This window comes from Procambarus clarkii, chromosome 33 (assembly GCF_040958095.1).
Source record: "Procambarus clarkii isolate CNS0578487 chromosome 33, FALCON_Pclarkii_2.0, whole genome shotgun sequence".
NCBI classification, from domain to species: Eukaryota; Metazoa; Arthropoda; class Malacostraca; order Decapoda; family Cambaridae; genus Procambarus; species Procambarus clarkii.
In genome coordinates, this window is record NC_091182.1 from 33280766 (window position 1) to 33307114 (window position 26349).

The following is a 26349-nucleotide window of genomic DNA, read 5'->3' on the forward strand; positions in this document are numbered from 1 at the left end:
CACCGGCAGTGATGAGGGAAGCACACACCAATTCACGTACATCCCGATCCATGTCACAACAAACAAAACCCACACCTAAGTTAACAGTGAAAACACTGGCGCATCAATGAAATGAAAAATGCCCAAAAAAGCAGGAAAGGAATGATAAACTTTCAACCACCCAGCCACCATATTCAAAGAGTGGATGACAACAAACCCGAGCTGTGGGATGGTGCGCCACGACCGGTGTACAGCCCTGGCGGCCAGTCGCGGCAACACAAAACATGACACTCAGAACCCAAGTGTCACAGTCTATATAGCAAACACTTGCCCAAAAATATAACCAACGAAACCACTGCTCAGAGTGGAGGTAAAAGCAGGGGTACCAAAAGTACTGTAAAACAACATGTTATATATGTATGACGAACCACATGAAAAAGTTGTGATATTAATTTGAATTTTGTTTCTTCTTTTGTTTCCGTACAAAACATCCAAGCAAAAGACGGATGCGTCTGACGTGAGAGTGCATAAACCACACTGGCAAATACGGTAATAGTAATACAGAAAGGGATGAAAACTCCTTCCCTGTATCAATGACACCTGCACAGAGGACACAAGGGCTCAAGTAGGGTCAAAAGGAGCCCAAAAACTCCAAGTGAACTCCCCTCAAGCCCCAGGAACTACCAAGAAAGGCCCTGGGGCAGAGCTCTCATCCACGGCCACCACCCCTAAATAAAAGGTGCAATCCAAGGAAAATGCTCCCAAGAAGGGAGTCTGCTAGGTTGACTCAGAAGCCCCAGCGGGAAAATCGAGCCAACTACCATTATGCCCGAATCAGAAGGTGAAGCCCCCAAAGCCACCTGAGCCTCATCCTGAACTAAACCCCCCTCTCGACTCCCAAACCCTCAGATGTTTGGGAGCTGGAAGCAAGGAGGGAGGAGCAGAGCAAACCACACCCACCTAGGAAGGAAGTGGGACACAGACAAAACCAAGGCTGAAACGACCAACACTTGAACACATTGAAGATCCTAGTCCCGAAAACCAAGGAACTATTTCTTTTGTTATTTTGAGGATGTAGCTTGCAATTTTCAACCAGACAGTAGTCTGTATTGATTTGCATATCCCCCCCCCCAACCCTCCTTTTGCCAGCTACTCAACAACTCCAGTTCTGAGGCCGAGCCTCAAAACCCACACAAAGAACCCACAACCAGAGGAAGGGATGGTTGCCAGGGAGCCTCCAGGGCTCACCCAGAAAATGGAGTTTCATCACATTCAACACTGGTTTCCTGTACTTACCTAGTTGGATAGCCCCTTTGGCTCCATGGCACTACATAACCAAAGATAAGGAAAAAGAGGGACTTACCCAGGAGGCGTCCGCCACAAACTCCTCAATGCGAAGTCGAGACAACTGGCTGCAACCTACAAGCCAAAGCAACACAGGAACGCTCAGGAGCAGGAACGTTGACCAAATAACGGGCGGCCAGGACCCAGTTTGACCTCAAAAATTCCTGCACCTGAATATCAGCCCAAGACATGTTTGCAAACACAGCAGCCAATGCAGCAAACATTCTAACATCATGGGCATGAGGATAAACGACAGGCTGGCTAGATTTAATAACCCTGTGGACAACCTGGGAGACCCGAGCCCCTGGAACAGGGAAGGCCGCAACCGGACACAACACGTGATGCATCCCTGGCCAGACCAACTAAGCATCAATGACCCCAAGGACTTCTCTGGAAAGCAGCCATCTTGTTCTTCGCCAGAAAAGAAGAAGGTTGCAACCGAACAAACCTACCATCAGGACCGAAAGAGCAGAAACCCCTACGCCGACCAGATGATGCTGGTTCCGAAGGCAACGTCGGCTCAGAAGCTGGCACCAATGGCCCACCTCAACCAGTGGAACCCCAAGCCCTAGCACGACCCTTCTGAGAAGACAGAGAATGGCCACCCGGAGAATCAACATGTACGGCATATGATGACAACTAGATGAAGCTAACCTGCAGAAACTGTGTGACAGCAGCCTCTGCAAACTGCGACTGACAAAATGGCGACGAAAACGTAAGAGCCAGGGGCCAAGCGGATTTCAAAGAGAGGGCGAGCACAGCCTGACTGCATGCGAGGCGAGAAGTAGAGAACAGAGATACCACCTCCTTCAGAATAGGGGCAAACAGCTTCAACAGTGCGGCCGACGCCCGAGCCGCCAAGGACAGCACACCAGACGAAGGCCCGGTACTCAACGCCTCCACATCCTCCTCAAGTCAGGCAGAAGACAGCTCGAGAAGGGTAAAAGAAGCACAAGACTGAAGCCAAATGCCCACGGACGCGCAAATTCCCGGCAACCAAGGATGCCGAAAGGGAAAAACCTGCACATACAGCTGCACAAGGTCAACATCTAGAGAAAGCACAGGGGAGAACAAACGTGCATTAAGGCGCTCAAACTCACCACCCAGGTAAACCTGCAGAATGGTAGAAGTTTCTCGCCACTCAAGCGTGTGGGTCTGACAGAACCCATGCCATGCCCCAAACGAAAAGCAAGGGCAGTTTGCCAGCCAGGAACACTCTGGAACCTCCAAACGCACACAATACGGGAAAGAAGAACCAAACTCAAATAGGGACAGATTCATAACCGAGGCAGAAGCCGGGTCTCACGAGAGGTATGCAGCAAGAGCCTCCCGAATCTCCCATGGGAAGATACGAGAGGCAGAAAACCTCTGGAAGTATGGGGCTGAAGAACCCAAGGGAGCTCAGAACCAAACTCGAATCATACTCATACAGGGAAGTGGGAGAGTAAGAAAACCCCTCTCCCCCTGCAACAAGCCCCACGAAGAGAGCACTAACATCCAAGCGGGGTTAAAGGGGGGCCCAAGGCCTCCAGGACGACTCCTCCCCAGCCCTGGGGCAGAGCAGTCCTCCATACCCTCTACCCCTGAAGAAAAGGCAGAGTCCAGGGGAAAGGCTGAAAAGAAAGGGGCCTGCTGGTGGGACTCACAAACCTCGGCAGGAGGAACCGGCTCGAATACCTCTGTCCCCAACCCGAATGGGGCAGCCCCCAAAGCGGCCCGAGTCATTACTAACTAAACCCGGCTCAGACTCCGAAACTCTCAGACATTTGGGAGCTGGAAGCAGGGGAAAGGATGGAGGGGGGAAGGGTGCAGGATTAACAACAGGGAAAGGACCAGGGAGTGCGGACTGAACCAAAGTTGAAGCGACTAATGCCCCCAGGTCCAGGTCCCTATAACCAAAGTGGGGCAGCCGTGAGCCATCCGAGTCGAAAGCCAACCTAGCGTATTGCATCAACCTAAACCTTGCATGCAACGTGGATGCTGCCTGTACCCTAACAGTAATGTCATCAGAATAGTACTGGAGAACAAGTAGAGAACACGACTCGCAAGACTCCGAGTCAAAGGTGTCGTTGACCCAACAGGCAACATGACGGAGGCAAAAATGGTGACTGTTACCCTGAGACAAGGGTACACAGCAACCCTCAAACTCACACAAGGCGAGGTGGAACTCAGAAGACGCATCCATAGGTCTAATGAGCCCCAATTGGAATTTCCAGGGCTCACAGGCTGACTGCTATGGGAAGCTCAGGCAAGATACTGGAAAACCGGCTAGCCCCTAACTAACAAGGGAAAGTACTAAAGCTGAACCCCTGTGACGTGTACAATCACGGGGGCCTAGAGGAGGGCCACCAAAACAACAGAAGTTGATCAATAGCCAAACCAGGCAGACCCCCCTCTAGGCAAGGAAAACAAAAATAAAATAAAAAACCAGCAAAAGGATGTCCCCAGAAGGAACAGAAACCGGCCTCTGCATAGGTAGGCAAGCTGTACAGTACCTTGTTCCCCTACCAGTAAATGACACCACTTCCTACCCAAGGCCAAACAAAGGCCATGAAAATCCCAGCTGGCCTCAAGTGCAGGGTAAATGCAGAGCAGCAAAGACCCCCACAGAAGCAGTTCCCGAAAGTTCTATGGAAAAGAACCCCTAGAACCCGAGGGTAGTACTGCCTAGAGAAGAAAACCCTAAGCACATGCAGCCCCAGTACTCACAAATTTTTCCTAGCCATCATGCCACACACAGAGGAGAACACACCACTAAGGTACACAACTGCCCAGAATCTGAGGCCAGAGTCAACATCCACCCCAGACCACATCAGCCAACAAACTGGAGTTGGCGAGTAGCCGGCACGGGAGGTTAGGAGGCACCCCCTCCCCCCTCCCAGGAGGGGAGGACTGCACGGACAAACAGTGTGGCGGCAGAGTGTGACGTTTGCTTGTTTCTTTAAGTAAGGGGTGTTCTGCCTCTATTCTGTCTTTGGTTGCAATTTTCTTACTATGTGGGATCTGTTTTGTTATGACTACCTTTCTAATTGTTAACCCTGGTTGATAGCATATATGGAATGCCCCCAAATACATGGGGGTTTCCATAGGCCATTGCTCCCTTTGCCTTTCCGAGGGGGCCAGGTTCTGACTCGTGGTACCCGGTAGGCTGAACTCCAATTGACTAATGCCCCAAACTAATATAACACATATCAGCCTGATAGCTCCAGGAAGCTGGAGGGGTTATCTTGAGATAATTTCGGGGCTTAGTGTCCCCGCGGCCCGGTCCTCAACCAGGCCTCCTTTTTTGTTACACACCCCAAGGAAGCAGGTCGTAGCAGCTGTCTAACTCCCAGATACCTATTTACTGTTAGGTAACAGGGGAATCAGGGTGAAAGAAACTTTGCCCATTTGTTTCCGCCTCCACTGGTGATCGAACCCGGAACCTCAGGACTACGAATCCGATGCGCTGTCCATTCAGCTGTCAAGCCCCATGGGCTCCCTAATGGGCTCCCCACAAAAAACTATACTCTGTCTAAATTTGTGTTGTGCCAGTTAAAATTAAGCAGATGGTAATCGTGAGCCTCTTCCAGCAATTTTAATGCCTTAAGTAGGCAGCTGTCACCCACCATCTTCTAATAGAACCCTTGTAAATCTCTGTAAAAAGTTCATCTGTTACTGTAGTGACAACTTTCTTTATAAGGTATCTTAAATATAGAAACTCTAAATTCTTTTATTTTATTTTAATTTAATGTACAAAATAAATACAGAAGAGATGTGAACAACAAATTGATTTATTACTACATAATGATCTCACCTTAGTCTCATCTTTTGTTACGTTGTGAAAAACCGGACAAGCCTCAACAGAGAAATGCCTCTCGTACAGACCACCAAGATGACCAGAGGAGTCGCACCCTTCTACTGGACACTTTCGCTTTTCAATAGGAGGTAGTGGTGTGTTTTCCAAAATATCCTGAAATAAAAACCAGTACTGTATAATTCTTATAATCTAATCATAACCCGTTTGCTCTCAATTCATATAATAACTGCCAAAGACATTTATTATAAATTTAACAATAGGAATTTTCCTCAAAATCTAAAATATTTAACACTCAAAAGTTGACTATCAACATGTGTTTACTTCCTAGGTATCACCAAGCCTTAGCCTAACACACCAGGCCTTTGAGATCCAACCACTGCCTACTGAGAGGACCAGAATCTGGCTCATATTATGAGAGGGGAGCAGGGGAGATAAAAAATCAACCACAAAACTGGGAGAAACCTATAGAAAATATGAGTGCAACGAAAGCAATTGATTGCGCAAAGGAAATTTGGTATTCCTAGGCAAGCAAGGTAAATGATCATTACCCTGAGTAAGTACCCTGATTTCAGCACCTAAAATAGAAAACTATGGCAAATAGTTAAACCAGAGAGAATACCAGACAGCAGTCTAAATGAACAGTTGTACACAAATAACCTCTTGCAGATGGGTGACAGATTTGCCTTAAATCAGCAAATAGTAGAGCCAACTAGAAAACACCCTAGATCTTATTTTCACAATGATGAACTGATTAGGGACATAATGATTGCAAATACATGTTACTCAGATCACAACCAAACTGAAGTTCAGACAAGTGTGGGCAATTGACCTGTACAGACAGTCTCGAATCAAAGAGGAGGAGAATTCAGCAAATTCAATTTTGATCAGAAATGAATTAACTGGAATCAAACAAACCAAGACCTCACAGAAATATGCTGGGAATGACAGCTAGAAAAATACAAACTTAAACCAGTGTCTAGAGAAAATAGACACAGTAGCACTAGAAATATGTGCAAGTCACATACCATTAAGGAGAAATAGAAAAGATGCAAACTGGAACAAGAACGGCATTCCTTCTATAGGCAAAGAAAACAAATCACAAGACATCTCAGATGCTCCACTCTATCCCAAGAATGACAAAGAAGACTACCCTGTATGCAGAAAAAGAAATGTGTGAGAGTATGGTATGTCAAGATATCCCACAGCTGACTTGAATGGCTCATTGCAGTGGGCCATGCACCTAGTCGTGCACGGCCCTATCTCTTTTATCCCTGGATGGAAACTGTCATATTGGGTGTTCCCAGGATGCCCACATAACCAGGAATACTTTTAACATACGGAGGCCGCCGTATGCCCAAGGGTAAATTAGATACAGGAAAATTAAGCATTCATGCCATAGAGTCATTGGGTACACAGCTTGAGGTGCAAGGCGTGAGAGAGAGGGATGCCTGTGAGGCGAGAGATAAGCTCTGACCTCTGGGATCAATCTCAATAACACCAGTGACGTAGTCGTGATGTGTTCATGACGTCACCTCTGCTCATGTAACGATCAATATCATTGGTTTTGGCACCTTTGCTGCAATGCCATTGGTTACTTGTAGACCTGGTGTTTGTGCCCCATGAGGAACCCTGCAATTCCTTGCAAGGGTATTCTCGTGAGGAAGTCCGTACATGGTTGACCGTCCATTCCTCCCGTCAAGTTAAACTCAGCGTCTTCTCGATATACCAACGTTCGCCCGGAATCACGATCGTGACTATATTGTTAAGAAATCTTCTAGAGTGAAAAGTCTGTGAATCACCAGAGCGAAACAGACTGGTATCAGGTAACCCCTGGTGACAAATTGAGATAGTCTGTGAGTGACCTAGAATGAACTAAGGAAGTGCCACCGCCCAAGTAATCTGTGTGTGTGACTTTACCACAGTGTACTGTACCTGCATGGTACCATATAACCAGCCGCCGCCAGCTGCCACTCAGATCCGAGCGCGTAGCCAGCCGCCTCCACTTGTTCCGCCCTCACGGTACTACGTGACGTCACCACCTTACTCACCACCAGTGCCATCAAGGGTGTATTCACCTAGTTGTGTTTGCGGGGGTTGAGCTTTGCTCTTTCGGCCCGCCTCCCAACTGTCAATCAACTGTTTACTCACTACTTTTTTTTTTTTCCCCATACCACACACACACACACCCCAGGAAGCAGCCCGTAACAGCTGACTAACTCCCAGGTACCTATTTACTGCTAGGTAACAGGGGCATTCAGGGTGAAAGAAACTTTGCCCATTTGTTTCTGCCTCGTGCAGGAATCGAACCCGCGCCACAGTCCTGCGCGCTATCCACCAGGCTACGAAGCCCCTAACCCCCTAGGCTCTGAGGTGTGTGTGTGTGTGTGTGTCTGTTAGGCATACAGTACGCCCTCCTATGCGAGTACCCTCCATGTCAAGTACGGTGTATTGGAAAAGCCTGTCGTCAGTGTCTCACATCATAATGAGCGAAACCTACTGTCAGGCCACCTACGAGTTCTTGCATAAATGTGCACGATTGAATGAATGGGAGAGGTAGCCTACCTGTAAGTACAAGATCTTGTGTTTTATTATTGTGTCTGTCTGTGTGTTGATCTGAGGGATCAACCACAGTTCTCACCTTCTCATACCTGACCCAGGTATTGGTGGACACCTGACAGTGTATGCGTGTTTATCTGTGTAGTACCACAACATTACACTCGTCTGTGAATGTGAGTTTCACATACACCACACATTTAGTTATTGTGTAACAATTATTGTGCATGATTATTGCCTGCCCATTGACAGTGCCATTGTGATTTATTGTGCATCATCATTACCCCGAGTATCTGGACAAACCTGCCAGGACATCCGCGAACCAACATGGGCACGAGGACAGAGCGCTTGCTGGCCAATCAGTATTACCATGTAGAAACTGCAAGGCACACACACCCCCCTCCCCCAAGGCCACCTGGGCCCAGGCACAGGAACAAGAAACCAGGCCACCAGAACTCCGTGTGAGCCCCAATACCCTTGCACCCAAAGATAAGTTCAGAGTGTGTTTGCAAAGCCAGCCGAGAAGTGGCAAAGGATGAACATTATGGGTGCAAGGAAAGACCACAGGGTGGCGAGACACGTTTCCATATTTGTTTTCTTCAGACAACCGAAGAAAACAAACATGGGAACCAGGAAAGCAGGCAACGTGAATTTTCACAAAGAGCCCATCAAGGCAGAACTGGCAGCATATCGGAAGTAGCGACATCGCCACCGCCAACACAAGGAGCATCCGTGACCAAACAAACAAAGCAAAAGAGGCCAGGGGTCTTGACCAAAAGCCAACTGAAATGAACTTTGCTAGAAAGGAGGATATGGCCGCAATGAACAACCACCTGCAGGCCGAAAAAAATCCAACGTGGGAGAAGAGCAAGTAGCTCATGCACCTGACAACTGAAAACAGAAACAAGTCTGGACTGAAAGGGACACTTGACACCCACCATTGGAAAATAAACAATACAGATCTTGAGCAGCTGACACAGGAGCAGGCTGGGGACTCACAATACAATGCATGACATGAAGAAAAGACCAAAAACCAAGAGTGCCATAAACCCCACGCTGAGAAGAATTGCAGGTGGGACGCCTTCAATGAAACCACCAAACTGTCACAGAGACGGTGAAAAAACCAGAGTTGAATGTAATGAAACGCCATTTTCTGGGTGAGACCCGGAGGCTCCCTGGAGCTTACTAGGCTGATATGCTAATGTCAAACTTTGGCATCAGTCATGTGTATGGAGTTATGTGGGCCTACCGGGGACCACGAGCCACAATCTGGCCCCCTCAGAGAGGCATGGGGAGCAATGGCCTATACACACCCCAGTGTGGTTGGAAGCATTCTATGTCTGCCATCAACCGGGTCAGGCACCCAGAAAGGTAAGCATCCCAAAACAAAACCCCTATTCTGGTGAAAATATTGCTACCAACAGCCGAACAAGTGGATAGAACTCCCCTAAAAAACGAGCAAACGAGCATGACGTCACACGTCGCCGCGCCGCTGTCTGCGCAGCTCCGCCCTCCCCGGGAGGTGGAAGGGCGGCGGGGCCCTTCAGAGGTCCGACTGGGCCCCTGAACGTTCACGAAGTAACAGGCAGCCAGGATCCTGTTCAACTGCCAAAATCCCCGTGCCCGAATGTCAGCCCAGGACATGTTGCCAAAGATGGCAGCAAGAGCAGCGAACTTACGAATGCCATGGGCATGGTGATAGACTGCAGGCTGGCTAGCCTTAGGAACTCTGCGGACGACCTGGGAGACCCCGCACCTGCGAACAGGGAAGAAGAGAAACCAGAGCAACCCAAAGCACGTCCCCGGACACAGAGGCAGAGGTACGCAAGTAACAGCAGAGGGCCGTAACAAGACACAAAAATATACATATATATAAATATATAAATTGAGGGAGGGGCAGCTTGCTGCCCCTCCCTCAATTTTCTGCCCCGGGCTGCCTCCCTCCTCCGCTCCAAACGAGTGGGGGGGCAAATGAGCTAGTGCTATTTTGTGAATTTTACTGTTTATATTGTTAGAAGAGTTCTTTTGGCAGTTCTTGAGGCCTTGATCTAGCTCATAAGCAACAGTGATCTGTTTTGTTTCACTGACTTTCGATGTGGCATGATTAATGTTCCTAAGCCCAAATAGTAATGTGTGGCTTTGGTCCATGTAACCCGGCCTGGTTTCTCTTCTTTGTCTTGGGAACCTGCCACCTCTCCTCCTGCCTGGTAAGTCTCTCTCTTATTTTCTGTGTTTAGCTTCAATCTCAGGAAGATAGCTTCAGGGAGCCACTGGGGCTCCTCCAGAAATTGGTATTTTATTATATTCAACACTTATTTTTTGGCATACATCGAGAAGCATATAAAATATTTGGGGCAAAGGTAAGGATTCATTGATTTAACAATAAATAAATTTGGTAAAGAAAAATTACAATTGTTAAAGAAAGCATAAACATACCAATGGAATTGGCTTTTTCGTTTTGGCACGGGCACCTGACTTTGTAGGTGCTCCTGCTGGCTTTTTTGGCCCTCCATTCCGAGAACCTCTTCGTATCTTTCCTAGAAAATACAACCGTCATTAAGAATCAAGACTGTAATGTATATGAATATACAGACATGCTACATTTAACATAAAAATTGGAAGTTGAGTACTAGAATATTAAAAGAAGTTTGTAACATTTAAAAGAAATTACTTGCCCCAGCCTCATTTAAGTTCAAACCTTACAATACAGTATTACTTTAATACAATAACTGAACTTAATCTGATAATATTAAAGGATCATCTCTGTAGTTCTTTGCCTAAGCAGAAAATAATGAGCTTCAACATTGGTGACTTTATATTACCCATAATAATGAGGCTGACCCATTCATTTGTACACCTTGTATTAATACACAGAATATTTATCAGGAAGTTTATCAGATCACTCTTTAGTAATATAACTCACTTCTGAAAAGACAGTCAGTTAGCCAGGACAATTCTGGAATTTCATAATGCACCCAATACAGGGAAGAAGAACCGAACCCAAACGAACTCGGATCCAAATCCGAAGCATAGACCGGGTTGCCTCTGCCGGGGAAAACTGGGAAGAAGGAAACCTCCTGAAGGACAAATCCAAAAAATCCAAAGGTACACAGAAACAAACCTTGAGTGGAGCCAATAACTTACGGAACGCACAGGGAAGGAAACCCTTAGTATATGTACCGCCAAGTACTCTATAACTCCTGGCTCACGCTACACAAATGTATATAAGAACAGCCCCAAAGGCAAACACCACTCAAAAACAGGAGACTTGAGCTAAAGCAAACTGAGAGGGTGCCCTGCCCCATGGGCAAACTACCTCGCACTAATTTCACAAAATTTCAGTTGTTTGTTTTTATAGTTGGGGAGTTCTTTTGGCATTTTTTTTTTGTGAGGCTGTGGTCTCTGTTTTAACCATGCAGAACTATCATTTGTTTTGTTTTGCTGACTTTCTGGGTGCCCTTTCTTAGTGACCAACATGATAAACTTTAAAGGTAAAGTGTTCATAGACTCCCTGCTCCCTCTTTGAGGGGGCCAGGTTCTGGCTCATGGTCCCTGGTAGGCCAAAAAGAATTTCATGACTGATGGCACCTAGTATTGTGGCACTGTATCTATGTGACTGCATCAAAAAGCTTCAAGGGTCTTCCTCCAGAAAAGAAGACACCAAGGTACTGTTGTCGCTGAACATAAGCAACAGCAGCTATGCCAGCAATGAACGAAAAAGAGGTTACAGTATTTAGCATGAAATGATGATCAAGAAACAACCAAGAGAGGAATGAAAACACCACACGTGCGGAGACAGAATAGTGATGATGAAGGGAAAGGAAGTGGCAGAAAGAATGTCAAGACTAACGCAGATGGGACGCCATCAAATCAGCCACCTGCTCACCATAGAAATGGGGTTAAAGGTGTGTCAGATAGACTAGACACAAACAGCCTAAGGAGAAGTCCAAATCAGTGAGGTAGGGTACATCACTGAGCCAATCTTCTGAGAGGTGGAGACATGGAAAAACACCAGGGTTCGAACACAGAACAAGCAGCACCTGAAACGAAGGCTGAGCCAGCCACCAAAGGAGCCAGAAGGACTCCCCTTTTCCTTGTAAAACTCCAACCTAGCCAGGACCTGGAACAACAGCTGGGAAAAGAGGTATAGAACCTTCCCCTGCAACCATCCACTGCAAGGGCCTCACAACCAGGGATCGGAGCCACACTATGTGGAAGGAGCCCATTCGAAACTGATGCAATAAAATTCACATTGGGGAAACGAGTTTCTCGCAAAGTCACTGGAAGGAAGCAGCTTCGAAAGTCCACTTTTTGAAGATGGGAAGTAAATGAGAAAGACCTTCTGTGAGTACAGGACACTCCCTGAACATGAAGAGCATGGAGAACCAAACCCTGAGAATCCAAAAGATGAGCTACATACAGTGTCCACCTCCAAAGGGAAATGGACTGAAGAAGCCCCTATTGTTCACACAATCAAAGGGAAACAATCCAAATGAAGCCAGAGCACTGAATCCAGGGGAATTCAGATCCTCAGCTGGGAGTGCCACACAGTTGCAAACTCCCACACTGTACTATGCACCTGACTGAGTGCCACCAGCTCTGGGCGGACTGACGAGTGCTAGTCATGAAGCTCCAGCCCAGAGCCGACACATCCATAAACATGTTGAATAAAAGGCAGAGGAAGGAGTTGCTCGGTCCTTTTCCCTTCTGGGGGTTCAGCTCTTCCTGGTAGGCCTCCTCTCTTTGCCTCCATCAGGTCTTCTCAGAGTGGATGGCTTCTGGTGTGTCATATCTACTGTGTCACTTCGGTGGTTTTCCTGGTAATGAAATGGGATGCATCAGACTTCCGGTGTTAATCCTCGACTTTTCACGGGTGAACAGGTTTATTCATTGCCCCTCATTCCCATTAACCACTCTGTACCAGGTCCAGCTCATTGTTGGGGCAGACACTGGGATAGTCTCCCTTGGTCTCTGGGGCATTCAGTCTTGGTAAATCCCTGTACCTCCTAGGTTCAGGGGTTAGTTAGGGTTTGTGATGGGGCAGCTGGATTAATGCTTTCAGGTTCTCCCATCTGGACACCAATGGCATCAATGCATGTTCTCATGCTTGGCTTCGGTTCTTGTGACTCATCTTTGTTTGTTGGGGGGCTTCAGGTTTTGGTCTACCTCGATGTCTGGCTGGTGTGGGCTCCCCGTCTGCCTGTGTGTCTACTAGCCAGGGGTCTGGTTCTCTCCAACTTGCTGGTTTTGGGTTCCAGGTGAGCTGGTGGAAGTCCCAGTTACAACCATACCTCAGTTTAAGAGTTTAATTGGTTCCTGGAGACGCCTCGTATTCCGAAAACTCGCATTCCGAAGCTAATTTCCCCATAATAAATAAAGGGAAATGAATTAATCCGTTCCTGACTACCCAAAAAACCCCACATCAAACTAAATTTTTATACCTAATTCATCTAAATAAACCTACAAAACTATGTTCAAGTTATTACTTACCTTGCTGTTGAATGCTGTAGGCGTATGGAAGATGGTGAGGAGGTGGGAGGAAGAGAGGAGTTACTGTTTGGAAGGGGAGTCCCCTTCCATTATCACATCAGGCAGTGAGGACTTCACTGGTATGCACACTCTGGCACATTTTGCCTGCATACCACTAGGACTTGCTTGTTTTACTAAGAATTTATCTAATGACACTTGTTTTTCCCTACATTTTAACACTTGTCTGTAGTAAGACATCACATTATCATTTAAAAGGTCAATGCAACGGCCTGCTACAGCTTTATCTGGGTGAGTTTTTTCAACAAAACTTTGCAGTTCTTCCCATACTTCACACATTTTCTTAATCAAGAAGGGACATCCTCTACTGCCTCTACTCACAGCTATTTTCTTAGGTTGAACCTTACCAATGGCTTTCTTGAGACCCATGGCAAGATATATAATGACAACTTTTATGCTCAAATGGCCAAAAAACCAGCGTTGAATGTAATGAAACGCCATTTTCTGGGTGAGCCCCGGAGGCTCCCTGGAGCTTATCGGGCTAATGTGTGTTATGTTAGACCGGGACATTAGCTAAGGAGTTCAGACCTACCAGGGACCAGCGCCAGAACCTGGCCCCTTCAGAGAGGTTTCAGGGAGCAATGGCCCTGGAAAACCCCATATGGTTGGGGGTTTTCCTTATCTGCCATCGACCGGGGTTAGGCACCCAGAAAGGTAGGCGTAACAAAACAAACCCCACATGGTAAGAAACTACAACAAAAACCGAACAGAGAGGTAGAAAACTCCCTACAATCCCAAGGAAACAAGCAAACAAGCAAACATCACACTTTACTGCCGCGCCGATCGTCCACGCAGCCCTCCCCACCCCGGGAGGGGGAGGGGGGAGCCCCGGACCTACCGCGCCGGCTGCCAAGCTCCAGTTCGGAAGCTAAGCTTCAACCAACGCGAAAAAACCGCCGACCGGTGGGAGGGAGGGTTTCCAGGGAGCCTCCGGGGCTCACCCAGAAAATGGCGTTTCATTACATTCAACGCTGGTTTTCTGTGGGGAGCCCCTACGGCTCCCTGGAGCTTCATACCCAAAGAGAAGGAAAAGAAAGGGCTAACCCGGGAGGCGGCCGCCACAAGCTCTGCAACGCAAAGCCAAGACAACCTGTCGCAAACCTGCGACCCAAGGCAACAAGAACGCCCAAGAACAGACGCACACATGGATGGGCGGCCAAAAACCTGTGCGACCCACAATTCCCTGCGCCCGAAATGAGCCCGAGACGTCACCAACACAGCAGCAATTGCTGCAAACGTCTGAACAGCACGGGCGCAAAGACAGACCGCAGTAAGAAGGAAAACACTGCGGACGACCCGGGAGAACACAGGACGCACCCCCCGGCCAAACCAAACAAGTACTAATACCCCAAGAACCCCTCCGGAAAGCAGCCGTCTCGACCGTCGCCAGGACAGAGAAAGGCTGCACACCAATAAAGCTACCACCAGTACCAAAGAGGAGGAAACTAAAACCGAAGGGGCTACCACAAACTGAGGGGAAGAGAAGAAGGCACCCTGAACAAGGACCAGGATGGCTCAGGCGACTCATGAGCAGGCCGGGGGGGAAACAAAACGCGAGAAGACGTAAGAAACGTCATACAGTCTCCAAGACGAAGCTCGCAGGTGGGACACCGTCAACAAAGCCACCTGAACACCATAGAGATGGCGATACCTGCGTCAAAATACCAGACGCGAAGAGCCAAAGAGAAGGCCGAACCAGTCACGGACAGGACCGATTCGGCCTGCTGAAAGAGGCGAAGCCTCAGGAAAAACGCCCCGGGTACGGACACCTATCAAGCAGCGTCTGAAAAGAAGGCCGGGCCGGCCACAGTGGAACCATAAGGACTGTTCTCGTGGGAATGGGCTGCAACTGAGCCAGAACCCGAAGCAACAGCTGGACCGGGAGAAGAGGTACCGGTACCCCCCACCTCGACCAGGCCTGCCGAAAGCCTCCACCGTGAAGTCCTCGCAGGTGGGAAGGGCGCCACAAAACGGGCGACGCCTAGACCACGCCGACCCGAAGACGTCCATGGCCAGGAGTCCATAAGCCCAACAGAGCCAACAAAACGAATCGGCGACGACTGGCCAACCCACGAAGAGGAATGAACCGAGACAGCTGTCCACCAGGACGCAGGACACACCCCGGACACGAACCACACGGTTAACCAAACCCCCTGTGGTTCCGGCAAGAACCACCAGAGAACAGTCCAAACAGAGCTGAATGGGAGAGTACCTAGTGACCCAAACCCTCCGAAGCGCAAACCAGACAGCCATGAACACCTGAACCGGGCTGTGAGCCCGATGGACAGACAGACTCCATCAACCTCGGCCGACCTGGTGAGCACTGGTCACAAAGCCCCAGCCGAGAGACGACCCGTCCGTGAACACATCGAGCGAAGGCTCGGGGAGCCGCCCAGGCACGGAACCCCGAAAACCCCAAAGAGGAAGCTGGTGACGCAGCACCAACACCAGATCCCCAGAGGAACCCAAGGAATGCAAGAGGCGGAAGTGGAGTCTCCGTAGGAACCAACCGACGCCGGAGCCAAACCCGACTCCGCGGGCAGATAAGCACGCCGAAGTGCAAACTCCCGCACAACCGCCCAAGCAACCGCTGAGCAACCCGGGACCCCCTCCTGAACAGCCAAAGGCGGGACCACAGCCACAGCAACACTTCCGGAGGGAAGACAATGAGGGGCCCAAGAGCCTGAAACAAGGCCCAGGTCCGAACCCGGGACGGAAACAGAAGGTAAAACCTCCAGATCACCAGGAAACCAAACCCAGCGATCTGGAAAGAACCATCCCCTGGCGAGCAGACAAGCGGACTGACTGGGAGCCCACTCCAGCCAGTCGTCGAGGTAGGCCAGACACCGAATCTCAGACGCAGACAGGGCACTAAGATCCGGTAAAGATGCAAAGAGTATACAAAGTGCCCTTCACAAAATAGGGAATGCAATAAAAACAGCAAACCTGAAGCCCCACCACCAAAGCATTGTATGACAACCATATGAAGACATATTATGACATATGACAATCATTATATGACAATATGACAAGTATAATCAAGGCATTATATGACAAAGAGTGCCGGGAAGACGGGACACCACGAGAGTAGCTCACATCCTGTAACTACACTGAGGTAAGTACACATAGGGAATTACCAACCGTGCTAGCCCCAGAAAAACTGGAGAGGAACGTGCCAAGAAGTGACCTGGAGGTCCAGGTCCACCATCCATGCACCCGGCCCTAACAGAATCCGAACAGGAGACAACAGTCCTCCGAGCAGGGCAGAGGATCCAGGGCGCAGACGGAAGTAGTCCAGAAGAACTGCAGACTGGAAAAACTCATGACTGCAAAGAGCAGACGGGAAAAGCTCATGACTGCAAAGAGCAGACGGGAAGCCCAGAAGGATGGGGCGGATCGACCACGCCCCACGCACCCACGAAGAGGAAATGACGAAGCGCAGGGAAGAAGCCCACCCCGCCAGCTCTGAACCCCCCCCAAGGGGGAGAAGCCGTCCTCCGACGCCAGCAGAGGCCGGAAGACAACCCAAAGCGCCCACCAACAGCGGGACCAAGCGAGAGGCAACAGAGCAAGCTGCTCCCCCAGCGCCCAGTCAACAGAGAAGGGAACAGAACCCCTTCAGAAAGAAAAAGTACACTACCGAAGTCATGAGGAGAGACTACGGGAAAGAAACCACACTTCGCTGGAAGAGGAAGTGAGGGGAGACCTGATCACCACATACAAGATACCCAAGGGAATCGACAGGGTTGAGGAGGACAGGCTATGTAACACAAGGGGCACACGCACTAGGGGACACAGGTGGAAACTGAGTACCCAAAAGAGCCACAGATAGAATTAGTTTTTTTTTTTTTTTTTTTTTTTTTTTTTTTTTTTGTGAGTGTCAGAATGGGAACGGGAAAGCACTAAGAAGTAATGTGGCGACTCCTCACACAAGGAACGAGGCTGACCCCCATACAATGTCACATGTAGACATGACAGAGCCCAAGAGGCACAGGAACCGATACACCTGTTGACGGACGGTTGAGAGGCAGGACCAAGGAGCCAGAGCTCAACCCCCACAAGCACAACTAGGTGAGGACATAGTGTAAAAGCACAAGCCGCCGACTAGTGGCAAAGAGCACTACGCCGGCCAGGCAAAGAAGGCACAAAACTGCATCAAAAGGCCCACCTCGACAGCAAAACCACAAAGTCCCAGCACAACCACAACATGTGCCAAGACCCAAAAAGCTCAGTCTGCAAGCCAGGAAGACCCCGGAACCCCAAAAGGCAGAACCGGGTCACATGAGGAAACAAAGTCCCCTGAACCCACAAAAGGGGGCCCAAGAGGAAGAAACCTCCAGAACGAAACCAAGGAACCCAAAGGAACCCAGAATCGAACCAGGGGGAGCCCAAACCACCACATTTGCCAGCGGAGAACACCACTAAAAGGCAAAGCACAGACCCCAGCAGAACGCCCTGGGAAAACGGTCCCAACAGACCGAAAACCGAGGGGCAAGGTGTGGGAGCAAGCATACCAGCCAGGGGCACTGAGCCTAAACCCAGAGGCTCAGACCCAAATCAACACCCAAACGTTCCCAGAGAAACAGGCAACGGCAAGAAAACACCAGAAAAACAAAGAAACGACAACAGGAGAACAAAAACCCTGCAAAGTTTTTGAAAACTCACCAGAGACGCTCGCTCGCACACCCAGGCGCATGTAAACAAACCGCAACGCCGCCCTGGTGGCCACGCCGGGAAACCGGCAGACGAAAATGGCCGCCAGCAGGGGCTGTGACTGACGCTTAATACACAAAAACACGCCAGCAAATGTGGGAAGCTAGCAGACTGGAAGGGCGAAAAACGACGCCCAACAGCAGAAAAACCCCTGAAGGGGCAAAACCGCCCCAGAACTGCTAGTAGGCATCCCCCACAGCCCCGGGAACCAACAACAGAGGCCCCGGGGCAGAGCCGTCCTCCAAGCCCTCCGCCCTGAAAGAAAAGCAAGAGCCCATGGGAAAGGCAACAAGAAAGGGCCGCTGGTAAGACCCAGAAGCCTTGGCAGGAGGCACAGGCTCAAACCTCCGTCCCCAACCCGAACGGGGCATCCCCCGAAAACCGCCCGAGTCTCTGCCGCAACTGAACCCCGCCCCGACCCAGAAACACGCAGACGGTCCGGAGCCGGGAACATGGAGAGAAAGGGGCGAGCAGCACCTAACCAAACGGGGCGGCCACGGGGCATTCGAGTGGGAAACCAACCTAGCATGTTGCAGCAACCTAACCTAGCTTGCAACACGGATGCCGCCTGTACTCTGAACAGTAATAACATCATGAGAGTACTGGAGAACAAGCAGAGAATCACTCGCAAGACTCCGGGTCAAGGTGTCAGTGACCCAACAGGCAGCATGACGGAGGTAAAAATGGCGACTGTCACCCGGAGACAAGGGAACAGCAACCAACGATCCCGTACAAGACGGGTTGGAACCCGGAAGACACAGTCAATGGTCCCCCGAGCCCCGACAGGGGTTTCCAGGGCCCGTAGGGTAACAACTACGGGAAGCCCGGGCAAGGTGTTGCTAACCGGTTTAGAAACCCAAACATAACAAGAGGGTAGATTATAGCACTGAAAACCCCTCGAGACGTGTACAAGCACGGGGGCCTAGCAGAGGGCCGCCAAACACTACCAGTGGAACTATAACCACCTTAGGCAGACCCCCACCAGGCAAGAAAATGAAAAACAAAAGAAAAACCCCGCAAAAGTACACCGTCTCCAGAGGCAACAGAAACCGGCCGCCGCTTAGGTGGCAGGCTGCGCAACACCTTGACGCCCTAACCAGCACAATACCAATCCCTACCCAGGGCCAAACAAGGGCCCCAAGCCCCAGCTGGCCCCAAGGGCGAGGCAAATGCCGAGCAGCAAGAACCTCTACGGGAATGGTTCCCGAACGCCCCAGGGAAGATAACCCTGTAACGCAAGGGCAGTACTCACAGGGCGCTTAGGGAAGGCAGCCACTAAGCACATGCAGCCCCGGCACTGATGAAGTACTCCTGGCCACCGCACACCACAACACACGGCAGTGAACGCCACACAAGGCAAACACCGCCCAGGAAACTGAGGCCAGAGAAGCGTCAATCCCGGTTGACATTAGCGAACGAACTGAAGCTTGGCAGCCGGCGCGGTAGGTCCGGGGCTCCCCCCTCCCCCTCCCGGGGTGGGGAGGGCTGCGTGGACGATCGGCGCGGCAGTAAAGTGTGATGTTTGCTTGTTTGCTTGTTTCCTTGGGATTGTAGGGAGTTTTCTACCTCTCTGTTCGGTTTTTGTTGTAGTTTCTTACCATGTGGGGTTTGTTTTGTTACGCCTACCTTTCTGGGTGCCTAACCCCGGTCGATGGCAGATAAGGAAAACCCCCAACCATATGGGGTTTTCCAGGGCCATTGCTCCCTGAAACCTCTCTGAAGGGGCCAGGTTCTGGCGCTGGTCCCTGGTAGGTCTGAACTCCTTAGCTAATGTCCCGGTCTAACATAACACACATTAGCCCGATAAGCTCCAGGGAGCCGTAGGGGCTCCCCACAGAAAAAACGATAAAAAACTGTAAATCCTTGTGAAGAATTCAGGTGGGATAGTCACTGGACACGAGACACTGGTAAACTGAGGCGCGATCGCCATGCCACCATGCGCCAGTCGGCCTGTACACGTATCAACAAACTCGCGTCCCGAGGTAACCCTCGCCTTCCGAGACATATTTTTGGAGTAAATCCTGCTCGTCTTCCAAAAAACTCGCATACAGGGACACTCGCATTCCGAGGTACCACTGTACTTCCATTCCGGGTTCTGACTTGGGTGGGCCTGATGTGGGACTGTCGATCAATGTTTCTCTTTCGCCTCCTCTGACCACCTTGACTCGGCTGCATCACTTTCATCTGTTGATGTTCAGTTGGCGACTCAACCCAAGCGACTTAAGTGTTGCTCATGCTATTGTTTGAAAGCCTGAACTTTGCCTGCATGGTTTGTCTTCTAAGCAGGGTGAGGCTTTGGCAGCTGTTCCGATACCTCTGGAGTGGCCCCTTTCACTGCAGCAGCGATCACTGGGTGTAGGGTCGCTTTGTTCCTTCGTGAGCTCCTGTGTTGCCGGCTTCCTATTTGGGTCTTTCAGGTTCAGTTCCTGGCACCAATCTCTGCCTTCATTCAACGTCTTCATGAACTCCTTGGCTTTGGGTTGCGGTTTTTTTACCAGCACTCACCAAGTTGGCCAAGGTAGAAGGTCTCCTCTCCTTCATTGGGCTCACAGTACAGTTCGGGAGTTTGTGGCTGTGTGGCACATGCTGCAGAGCGTTCTGATTCCAATGTGACCCAGCTCCATTCAAACTGCTTCCCTATTATTCATTATCTCAAATGAAGGATTCACTTAGGTCCCTGTCTCTTTGGAGCTTCTGCAGAGTTCTTGGGGTTTGGCTTCCCACACTGTTCATGTCTTGGGAGTGTCTGTGACCAACCCGTCCTCTTAAAAATAACGTCACTTTTCGCTGGTATGCGCGCTATGGCCAAATTTGGACGTAATTTTAAATGAAATCGACTCACAAAAGTGACGTACTGTTCCGTTTTCTGTTTGAGTCGTCCAGTCAACTCAGTAAGCTTAGAAGAGGCAACTTTCCAGTAACGTTTTTAAACCGTTTTGAAACTTTATAAGAATTTCCTGCCCACCTAACCTATCAGAGGATCCTTAACTTACTGTTGTTGAAAAAAAGAATCCCAAATTTATTTTCATTTTTTTTTTCATTTTCAAATTACGTCCATATTCAGCCATACGGGCAAACCTCCAAAAGCGACGTTCTTTTTAAGAGGACGGGTTGCTGTGACAGCCTCTCCTGTTTACTTCCCATTCCATGGAGTGGACATTGATGCTTCTGCCTCTTTCCTATGGCTTTGCAAAATGTATGGGTGTCCAGACATTGGCATGGAATCAGTACCTCTCTTTGTGCACAGCTCCATACTCCATTCATGAGGCCCTTGTGGTGGATGCTTTTCTATATTCCTGGTCAAGGAAGGGTATTCCTGCACCTCTTCCTACCTGTACTCACCTAGCTGTGCTTGCGGGGGTTGAGCTCTGGCTCTTTGGTCCCGCCTCTCACAGTTAATCAATCTGGTGTACAGATTTCTGAGCCTACTAGGTTCTATTATATCTACATTTGAAACTGTGTATGGAGTCTGCCTTCACCACATCACTGCTTAATGCATTCCATCTGTAAACTACTCTGACAATAAAAAAAGTTCTTTCTAACATCCCTGTGGCTCATTTGGGAACTCAGTTTCCACCTGTGTTCCCTTGTTTGTGTATCACCCATGTTAAACAGTTTATCTTTATCTACCCTGTCAATTTCTCTGAGAATTTTGCTTCCTGTCCTTTCAGTCTTGCTTCCCAATCTGTCTGGCTATTGGTCTGGTTCCTGGCTAGGTTAGAGTCCTACCAGGGAAGGGTGATCATTCTGGCTCCCTGGTCGTTGGCTCAGCCTTGTTTCAGGCACTGCTTGCTCAGTTTCTGAAGCCGAGCATTTTTTCACTGCTACAATAAGGTTGGCTTGGTGACAACAGTGATGGTTCGACCTTCTCAGCTCTGTCTCTAGGACTTTTGGCGTGTCTTTCTCACCATCTTTACTGCAAGCAGGTGGCTTTCTTGATGGTGTCTCACCTATGTTCTTGGAGGGGACAAGGGGGGGGGGGGCAGTATTAGGTTTTGTGGCATTCCTTTCACAGCTTCCTTTCTGTTCTTCAGTGCTCTTTGGATTCTGAGTGTGGCTCTTTTTTTTTGTCTTGGCTATTCTTGCTCAAAATCTCATGCTGCATGTCTCATTTTGTGCAGCGCTGGTAGAGCTGCTATGGCTTGCGTCCAGTATTGATATTACCTCGGCACCATTTAGCAGGCTGTCTTGTGCCTTGTTTCACCTCCGGCCTGCTCATTGCTGCCCGAACCAGCCTGGTGTTTGTGTCGTGTGCTTACTTTTCTGCTATCTTTTCCTTTTAGTTCTATGATGTCCCTTTGGTCCAGCCTCAGTCCAGCAACGAGGAGGCATGGTCGACGACCGGGTCGCGGGGTCGCTGAGCCCCGGAATCACCTCAAGGTAGGTCTGGGATTTTTTTTCCCCCCTTTGGTCTGGGATTTCTTTTTTTTCCAAGGTCTTGGTTTTGGTTTTCTTGCCTCTGGTTGTCTGGTTTGAGTGATTCATGCTCTCTTACAGAAGCAGCATTTTTGGTTCTTTGGGCTTGGAGACATCATGTTCGTTGCTGCTGTGGAAGTCTGAGTCGGCTGGTTTGTGGAGGGGGTCCTTTGCTCGTCGGTGCTTGATTGCTTTGGCAGGGGGGGGAGGAAAGGGGTGCATCGTGTTGTGTTCAGTGGAAGGCCTCTGCTGCTACCAATCGGGCAACCAATTCTGCTTTCGTGGGAGGTTTCTGTATTTGTCCTTGGTCTCATTCCGTGGCTCATTTTCCCAGGTTGTCTGCAGATTACCTTAGTCTAGCCAGCCTGTGGTCCATCCTCATTCCCATGACACTTATTGTATGCCACTCTTTCAGCTGTGTTTGCGAACATGTCCTGGGCAGAGGTTTGGGCACATGGGGTTTGGAGGTCACACAAGGTTCTGGTGGTATTTGACGCATGTTTCTGAGCCTCGGTGCTCTTGTGTGACCTTGGGTCATATCTCTCGACTGGAAATCTCATTCTCTTCCTGATTTCTGCCGAGCTCCCTCCTCCCTGGGAGGTTCCCATGGTTTCTTCCTTCTCTGTAAGAGGTTCCCATGGGTTTTTTCTCCCCGGAACGTTCCCATGGTTTCTTCCTTCTCTGTAAGAGGTTCCCATGGGTTCTTCTTTCTCCCTGGAACGTTCCCATGGTTTCTTCCTTCTCTGCAAGAGGTTCCCATGGGTTCTTCTTTCTCCCTAGAACGTTCCCATGGTTTTTTCCTTCTCCCCTGGGAGGTTTCCATGTTTTCTTCCTTCTCCCCTGGGAGGTTCCCATGTTTTCTTCCTTCTATCTCCCTGGGAGGTTCCCATGGTTTCTTCTTTCTCCCTGGGGAATTCCCTGTGGTTTTTTCCTTCTGTCTGAGGTTCCCATGGTTTCTTCCTTCTCCCTGTGAGGTTCCCATAGTTTCTTCCTTCTCCCTGGGGATTAAGCTTCAGGAAGCCACTAGGGACTTTACCCCCCTTCCCCAGAAAACCAATGTTAAATGTAATGAATGCCAGGTTATGGGTGGCTCTGCTGATCCCCTCCCTTCCAAGTCATCTACTGTTTGTCTACATCTGCTCTGGAACTGGGGCTGAAATGCCAGCTAACAGTGAGGTACATCCCCCTCTCTTCCCAAATGAGTTGGGGAAGTAGTTCCAAGAGCATTCAATTGTTTGTTTACATAGCTGAGGAGTGTTCTTTCAGTGTTTTTTGAAGCATCAGTCACTTTTCAAGCCAGCTTGTTTTAATTCCCCGACTTTCTGGTAGCCTTTCCCTGTGAGGTGACAAAAATAAATGTCACAACTGCCTGCATCTCTTTGAGATGGCCAGAATCTGGCACTGGTGCTTGGTAGGCCTCTAGAATTCCATGGCTGATGTGACCTAATGGTACCATCTGATCACAGTAGCTTCAGGGAGCCACCAGGGCTCTCTCAGAAATTGGCGTTTCATTACAATCAACGTGCTTTTTTTCCAGGTGTTTATATCTGTGCTCATCTTTGTAACCTCTTCTTTGGAGTCATCTGTGTTTTCTTGGGGGTTATCTTGAGGTTATCTCGAGATGATTTCGGGGCTTTTAGTGTCCCCACGGCCCGGTCCTCGACCAGGCCTCCACCCCCAGGAAGCAGCCCGTAACAGCTGACTAACACCCAGGTACCTATTTTACTGCTAGGTAACAGGGGCATAGGGTGAAAGAAACTCTGCCCATTGTTTCTCGCCGGCGCCTGGGATCGAACCCAAGACCACAAGTCCAGTGTGTTGTCCGCTTGGCCGACCGGCTCCCTTGTGGCTCCCTGAAGCTACTATGAACTAATATGGTACAATCTACTACACTGCAGCAGCCAAGGAGTTTTATAGGCATACCAGGGACCAGTGCCAGAACATGGTCCCCTCAAAGAGGTGCAGAGAGCAGGTGTCATTTATTTTCACCACCCACTGGGGAAAGCAACCTTAAAGTCAGGGTCAAAACAAATCACTGCTGGATTCAATAGAGACTAAAGCCTCGAGAGCCACTCAAAAGAACTCTCCCAACAATGAAAACAAATGACAGAATTCTCTCAGAACTAGTATAAGCTAATTTACCCAACTTCCCCCACTTGTTACAGGGAAGTGGAGAGGTAGCGCACCACCAGCAAGCTTCCACATGTTGACTCATGTTCTGCTTGTTCAGGGAAGTGATAATGTTTGCTCTTAGTGGCATTTCTTGTACACTGCAGTATAGCATAAACCAAATTTTTAGTGTGCTTGGAGCTGTATGTATGCAGGGGTAACCTTCCCTGCATGCTCAGTAGTGCTGCCCTTGCACTGCAGGGGTTATCTTCCATGCAGTGTTCAAGAGTCGCTCCCTTTGAGGTCCGGACTTATGTGGCCTTCATCTAGGGTGACGTAAGGGGTCTTGGGACGTTCCTGTCTTTACTAAGATCAGGTGTGACTATAGCTGGTAGGACACACTGGTAGTTCATGTGCTGAGGTCGGCCTTCATAGCCACATAACCCAGGCTGTGTCCAACCTGTCCTCCTACAAAGAACGTCGCATTTCAATCGTATACGTTACATAAAGCCAAAAATTGTCAGACTAGAAAATAGAAGCGACTCGCAAAAGTGACGTACAGTACTGTCCTATTTTCTGTTTTGGGTTCTCTGGTTGGTTAGGAAAGGACATTTTAACTTGACCATTTTCTTGACGATGGGAAACCTAAGGAGGACAGGCTGCTGTGTCAGCTTACTTTTAAATCTGGTATAGTGATCCTAGTACCTGGGTGTCTTGTTGGACTTTCCCTTTAGGCCCTGGAAATTCCCAACAGGTTTGGTGGTCCTATGGATATCCCCAACAGGTTTGGTGGTTCTATGGATATCTCCCCAAACTTGCAAGTTTTGTGCAAGTTTAACCACTGTGCTGCATCGGCCAAGAAATCTCGTTTGCCCATTACTGTGACAATCAAGAAAACATTTTTTTTCTTTTTTTGTACACAGTCGAAATGTGCTCGCGGTAAGTTGAGTATGAAATGGACTCCTGCGATCTCCAGTGAGGGGCAGCCATCTTGAAAAAAAAATCCCAATTTCCCTAGGACTGCCAGCAGGATCAGTTCTGAATGAGCAACCACGGGCGGCGCAGGAGCTTCCGGCTTCCAATCCTGTCGGATGTGGTGTTGAAAGATCGCTCTCCGTCAGTGAAATTCAGACCTTATTGTTTGAAGAACATAAGGGTCATGATATTGATGAAGCTAGGCACAATAAGGATCTAACACAAAGGGTCAGATGCAAGTGATTTTTTTTTTTTTTTTTTTTTGCAGGTTGTAGCTGAGCTCCACCCATGCTTACCCGTGTTATCTCCAATTTTTTTTTATAGACGATACATAGCCGAATCGTTTTCTGGGTTGTCTGATGATGCATATGATACAAGTAGCATATATGATCAGTGTTAGCAGCTTCTGTGGTGGTGTTTTCCATAGATCTTTTCAATAATAGCTGAATCTCTTCCAGAATTGCTGAATATCTTCTAGAATACCTTACAAAGCGATCTTTTCAAGACTACCTTACACTTCACAAGCTTGGCTACATACCACCTACAGGTACGAAAGCCAAGGATGTACGTCAGTGCATTATTTGCAAGCACACAGAATGAAGAAACAGGAAGCAAAAATCTGTTTGTACCTGGTGCATTGAGAGCAAAGTTGCGTTGTCTACCATGGACTGTTTCATTGATTATCACTCACTTCCGAAGTACTGTGTAATACAGTGTCGTACAGTGTAAATAGTGTCTGAAACTGTACATATTGTAATTTTAATGAATTTAGAACAAGTAATATTGCGACAATAAACATTTATTATGGACACAGTACTGACACATGTATCATAGTTCCATGGAAAATTATGAACGTTCTAATGTTTACATATTGTAAAGGACACAAATATGCATCATATACAATAAAAAACAAA

The 26349-nt window shown here is 48.9% G+C and overlaps 1 protein-coding gene across 3 annotated transcripts in view; it reads right to left on the minus strand.

Annotated features, from left to right (window-relative positions):
* chm (lysine acetyltransferase chameau) overlaps positions 1 to 26349 on the minus strand; it is a 147221-nt gene that overhangs the window by 46180 nt on the left and 74692 nt on the right. For all 3 annotated transcript variants that reach the window (XM_045753836.2, XM_045753834.2, XM_045753835.2), the window contains 2 exons: positions 10112 to 10212; positions 5120 to 5275 (listed from right to left, as the gene is read on the minus strand). In XM_045753836.2, the coding sequence (XP_045609792.1) occupies positions 5120 to 5275; positions 10112 to 10212 (257 nt within the window). The remainder of the gene's footprint in view (positions 1 to 5119; positions 5276 to 10111; positions 10213 to 26349) is intronic.